Raw genomic sequence first — 6,000 nt, 5'->3', positions numbered from 1 at the left:
CAATTCGAAGGATGTATTTACAAAAACATATTCCTTGGAAGCTTTGCACTTAGAAAAACTCCGTCATCCTGCGGCATAGGTCAAGTAGTTTGACACTCAAGGTCATCCCAGAATCAGGGAGGCCAATTTCATAAGCTAAGATATCAATACGAAAGTGATTAGGTTTGCTTATTGGAGAAAGAACACCCAGACCCTGTACCGATTGCTTCGTTGAAGATGTGATGCTTTTGCTGCGTAAGATAAACACCGTCACCATGAAAAGCCACTTAAACTGTTTGGACTTTGTGAATAGAACCATTTCAAGGGTAAACATTTGAGGGTCTCCTGTAAGGAAGGTCCATGAAGTTCTGCCTGGAAAGCTGACCAATGGCAACGTGACAATATCTACTTTGCGTAAACCCATGAGTCGTTTTTAAGCTTCTAGTATTCTCATTCGGAAAGCTGACATCTCCTTATTTGAAAGGGCTCCTCTAACATAATATTTGACACTGCTCAGTACAGGTAGATTATGAGACCACTTTATTCAGAGCCCATGACATAAAGAACGGTATTAGGTGACGCTCGCTACACGTAGCTTTAGCAATGCAGAAGCAGAGATTGTGGTTCGGGGAAACGAAGGATGTCACAGGGCTAACGTCCCCAACTCACGAGGTCCCAGGCAGGCAGGATGGTGTCCTGCAGGAAGCCGGGTGGATGGAACGCAAGTGGAGATCAGTCACCTGGGATTTCCAGGGAGGCTGGCATTTACGTCACACCATCACACACCCCATTCTTTGAGGACTACAGAGGACGGAATGACGTTTGGCTTCTATATCACTTAAAGGTGGAGAGGAACCTCTACCAAGTCAGCGTCTTTTGTCCGCACATACCTCTCCCTGACACCATCCATCGCCTGCCCACCTCCCTGGGGACACGTTGTAGCTTTCATCCAGAATTGCTGGATGCAAAGCGAGCCTATCTGAGTCCCAGTGTCCCTTCCATTTTCCTTCTCTTCCTCACCACTCCAGGGGGTTCTCCTGACCCAGTTTTGGTTTCCCTGAGGAACCTGGAAAGACGGAACAATGCTTTTCATATCAAACTTTAGACTCTTCAAGCTTCTCAGCTCTCAAATCTGTGGAGAAAAGCAGCAGCTTCACCTGGTTGGTGCAGGTCCCATTAAAACGTATACAGGCCCACGGAGGGAAAACATACAGGCACGTTTTAGGACTAAGCCATGTTACATACAAACGTAAAACATATTAAAACACTCTGAAACTGGGTTTTACAGCTGTGGTGGTACCCACGTGTGCATATGGTCTTCACCACCACATGTTCAGTTTTTCCCTCCGATTTTTGTCTGTGTCTTTCAATAGACAAATAGATAAAGATGCAGTGTATACACTGGGGGTGCCAAAAAATGTATGCAAGGGGACACTTTGGTCAACGTGGCTCAAGCAGTAGTTCGCCGTCATCAGAAGTGTCTGGACGCTGATGGGAACCACTTTGAGCACCTCTTGTCATTGCAGAAGTGAAACGTGGCTTGTATTCATCTTTTGTTATCTGTATATACAATTTTAATACACTTTTTTCCTTTCTTAAAATCTGTATGCATTGTTTTTGGCACCCTCTGTGTACACACACACACACACACACACACACACACACACACACACACAATGGAATATCACTCCACAATAAGATATAATGAAATCTTGCCATTTGTGACCACATAGATGGACCTAGAGGGTATTATGCTAAGTGAAATAAGTCAGACTGAGAAAGACACATACCATATGATCTCACTTATACATGGGATATAAACAAACACGTAAATAATAAATAGAAATGCATTTTAAAATCAATTAAAAATAAATAATGAAACAAAACACAAAAAGACCCATAGCTATAAAGAACAAACTGATGGTTGGCAGAGGGGAAGGAGGTGGGGAATGAGTGAAATTAAAAAAAAAAAAGAAGACCCAAGGCAGTGTGCGAGATGGGTAATTTGGCTTTGCTTTGCCCTCTCACCGTGGAGGTCAGGGGCTCTCTTTCTTCTTAGCCATCTCTGCACTTTCAGTCCCTCCCTCGAACCTTCTGGACTCCATAAAACTTTCGTTGAACTCAAACTTGCCCTCCCCATTGACGAACACAGTAGACACACCACATATCTGCTGGATGGCGTAACCCGAGAAAGCAAGCTACTGCAGCACGACATTTTTGTCAAGAAAAATTTTATTTGCACTTCTTATTAACATGAGTAGAATGAGGGTTTAATAAGCCTTCACCAGAGGTGCTCACTTTACAGACACGGACCAAACACGTTCCCTGTTTCTTTTCTCCTCTCTTCCTTGTATGTCCTCCAGGGCAATCCCAAGTCTGTTTCCTTTCCTGAATCCTTGAGGACCGCGACACATAAGCTGCATTTTTGTCTTTCGTGCACTGTTACTGATCTCTTAAAACAATGCTTCTCTACATGTTACTCTTTGCTTAGCTTGTAACATCTATGAAACGCTGGGAATGTGACGTGTTTTTGTTTGTTTGTTTGTTTTTGTTAAGAATGTACTTAAAGCTTCCAAACCCACTGAAATTTGCACATACAACTCAAGAGGTAATACAATGGATGCTTGGAAAACCAGTAGCCAGACAGCTCTGTAAACAAAACAAAACAAAACAAACAAAAACCTAGATCTTCAAGGTTCGGTCTCTCCCAGACCAAAGAATTCTATTTTCCTGTTGGACATTGGAAGCAGAACTTTCACAGGGTAAATGGTTATTAGAAATGCACCTGATTTCCAAAAACCCTGAAAAGTAAGGGTACGCTACATTATTCTGAGGCAGATGGCTTCTTGAAAATCTCATTTTACCTCTAGAGGTATACGTTTCCTTCATTTTCCATTGACATTGCACAGAATAAACAATAACTCTATGTGTAAACATATGTTCACATAAGCTGTAAACATGTTTCAAGTTATTTAATCCAACACACACTCCCACATCATAAAGAGTTCTCTAAAAGTCCACTGGCATTGAGTATGCTAAACTTTGAGTAAAGAGAATCATCTTAACACATAAATTAATAATAGGGGCTTTAAGTAGTTTCCTGCAAAATTATATCAGCAATAATCCTAATAGAGTATTAACACTTTAGTGCACTCTTTAATAACACTGTTTCCTAAAACAATGTGATAGCTTTTCAGCAATTTCTGGAATGGGAAATCCACATTGAAAGTCAGAATCTGTCTGTGAGGCTATTGTTTTTAGTTAAATAGTAATAACTTTGTAGTTCCATATTTTAAATATCTTAACCTTCTCGAGGAAAGAAATAAACATTATATATAAATATATGAATTCTGAATAGCATTTCCTATGTTCTAAATAATACTGCTAATAATTGCCTTCCAATCACTACACTGGAACTTACCACCACCTGTTATTGGTATGGAAGATGGTCCTTTACTCGGTATAAAGCTGCGTGTGTCAAGATTTACTAAAGGCTTTTTAAAGTACGATTCCCTATTTTATTGGAGCAGTGGCGGTGTGATGGCGGCCATGCCATCGTATGGGATTGCGGGTTAAGCGCCACCGTGCACGGCTGACCACACACTCTTGTCAAAGGGTGACCAGGTGGCCTTTTGCACTGTCCTACCACCTGTCTGCACTGGAGCTGGCCACAGAACGTACCTGTCCAATGAACATTTGTCCCCGTACAATCGGCAAACCTGGATTTTTTCTTCCCCACGGGGTCGCTGGGAGGCTCTTTCTGGGGCCTTCAGTGATGAGATAGAGAAATGAATCCCAGGGCCAAGTGCTGGCAGCACTGGGTGGACCCATCGTCACCCCCTCAGTGAGCCTTTGTAATTAAGGAGCTGGAATGGACGCCATGCGTCCGTTGTGTCCCCAGATGCACAGCAGCTAATGGCTCAGCCTTCCATCCTGTTTTTCCTGGTCACACTGGCAAGAGAGGCTGAAGAAGGAGGAACAACACATCTGAAGCCACGGCTTCCACAGAAGGTTCCCCAGAGACAACTGATTGGGGACTCTTTGCACGGTCTGGGTGTGGCGATCCACAGCGCGTTGCATGGTCTCCAGGATTTCCTGGAACCGGGGCTCGGTCGTGGGACTTACTGGGTTTCTCTCCCTGGGGTCTTTGGAAAGATCGAAGAGCAACGGCGGGTGATGGTGGGTGACGAAGTGCCCGTAACAGAAGCACACGTGGGTGGGGAAGCATCCGTTGGCGCCCTCCGGGGTGAACTTGGGCGTGAAGAAGAAGGCTTTCCAGATGGACGTGCCTGTGGTTTACAAGGACAGGTGTTGGTGTCATGGGGAAACAGTGGCCTGACAGAGACCGCAAGTGAGAACATGCACAGAAATTACGCTGCGATGGGCTTTAAGAAGGTGGAGGCTTAGCCTTCCATTATGGATGAAATTTGTGTATTTCCCACAGTCGAGGCTCAAAAGAAGAAGTGTCAGAGCTTAAAAACGAAGAAACAAAAGCATGCGTAACTGTTGAAGTGCCAAAGACCAAAGGTGACACTGTCTAAGCAATAGCTACCATGGCCCAAATTTAGACACGTTATAACCATCATGTTTTCCTTTTCAGAATCTCTCTTTCCCTTTCTCTCTCTTTACTCTCTCCCTCTCCTTGCTTTTTCCCAATCCCTAATGTAGTAGATGGTGCTCTGCTACCAGAGGGGAAAAGCCGATTAATTGTGTGAGCACAGAACTCCAACGGACCGTCATTTTAGTCTAAGAAACATTGCAGCCTGGAAACGTAGACCGGGCACTTGATACATATACCGGGGGTGCCAAAAATATGTGCACAAGTGGACACTTAGGTCAACGTTGCTCAAGCAGGAGTTCGCCGTCATCAGAAGTGTCTGGACGCTGATGGGAACCACTCTGAGCACCTCTTGTCATTGCAGAAGTCACACGTGACTTGTATTTATTCAGCTTTTGTTATCCATATATATTCACTATTACAATTAATATAGTTTTTTCCCTTCTGAAAATGTGTATATATTTTTTGGCACCCTCTGTATACACTGACTAACAGGTTTCAAGCTCCTAGCTCTGTCACCTCCTGCAGCGTCAACCCTTTCAAGTTGCATCCTGTGTGTTTTCTGCTTAAAACAGAAAGGAAGGAGCAGGTAGGCTCAATGCTATTGCATACATGAGGGGTGATAAGTCTGCATGTACGTACACACACACACACACACACACACACACACACAGACACACACACACACAGCACAGCACAGCCATCAGGAACAATCTTCCACACGTTAGGACCTCAGCTAACATTTCATTTTCTCAGCTTTGAAAAAGTCCAAACCTATCAAATCCAGAATTACAAGAGTCTGGGACCGAGGATAGGAACAGACTGCAAGTGGGAAACAGAGGTGATCTTTCGGGGGGTGACGGAAATGCTCTAATATTAGATCGTGACTACAGTTGCAGAACTCCACACATGCGGTAAAAATTATTCAACTGGAATTTTATGGTCTGTATGTTACACCTTAATCGAGGTTTAGAAACCTCAAATTATGGGGATACGTTGACCGCCCCCCAGAGTAGGAAGGGTTAAATCGTTTTTAAGATATAAATTCTGTGTTCCACGAAATCCCCAACGATTAAATTTTTTAGGGAAATAAATAATTTTCAAACCATGATGAAATAATCGATTGATGTCCTGTTTATTCCACAACGTTATAACTTTCTGAAGAGCGGACTGCTAAATCAAACACCGTTTGACAGAGGTCTAAAACTGCGTGTGAACATTGCAGCGGCTGAGAACAGAGATTTCGTGTGTCTGGACCGACTGGAACGAGGCACGAAATGCCAGGGTCCTTTTCGTGTTATATTTACAGCTTTTTTACATAAAATTGTAGCCACTTTCCCACGAGTAAGCATCACACACCTATTTAATCCGCTTTGATAATTTGCAGGCATATGGTGACTTTTGTCGTGATCCAAACATGAAACAAATTAATAGAATCAAAGAAAAACAATTGTCATGGGTGT

General features: G+C 43.3%; 1 protein-coding gene across 6 annotated transcripts in view; it reads right to left on the bottom strand.

Annotated features, from left to right (window-relative positions):
* Positions 1-2,566: 2,566 nt before the first annotated feature.
* STS (steroid sulfatase) overlaps positions 2,567-6,000 on the bottom strand; it is a 142,509-nt gene continuing 139,075 nt past the window's right edge. For all 6 annotated transcript variants that reach the window (XM_088794801.1, XM_074324090.2, XM_074324091.2 and 3 more), the window contains one exon: positions 2,567-4,268. In XM_088794801.1, coding sequence (XP_088650927.1) covers positions 3,892-4,268 — 377 coding nt within the window. In that variant the 3' untranslated portion in view covers positions 2,567-3,891. The remainder of the gene's footprint in view (positions 4,269-6,000) is intronic.

Source organism: Rhinolophus sinicus, chromosome 18, assembly GCF_057876585.1.
Source record: "Rhinolophus sinicus isolate RSI-liver-muscle chromosome 18, RSI-T2T, whole genome shotgun sequence".
Lineage (NCBI taxonomy): Eukaryota > Metazoa > Chordata > Mammalia > Chiroptera > Rhinolophidae > Rhinolophus > Rhinolophus sinicus.
This window is presented reverse-complemented; position numbering and strand designations above follow the sequence as displayed.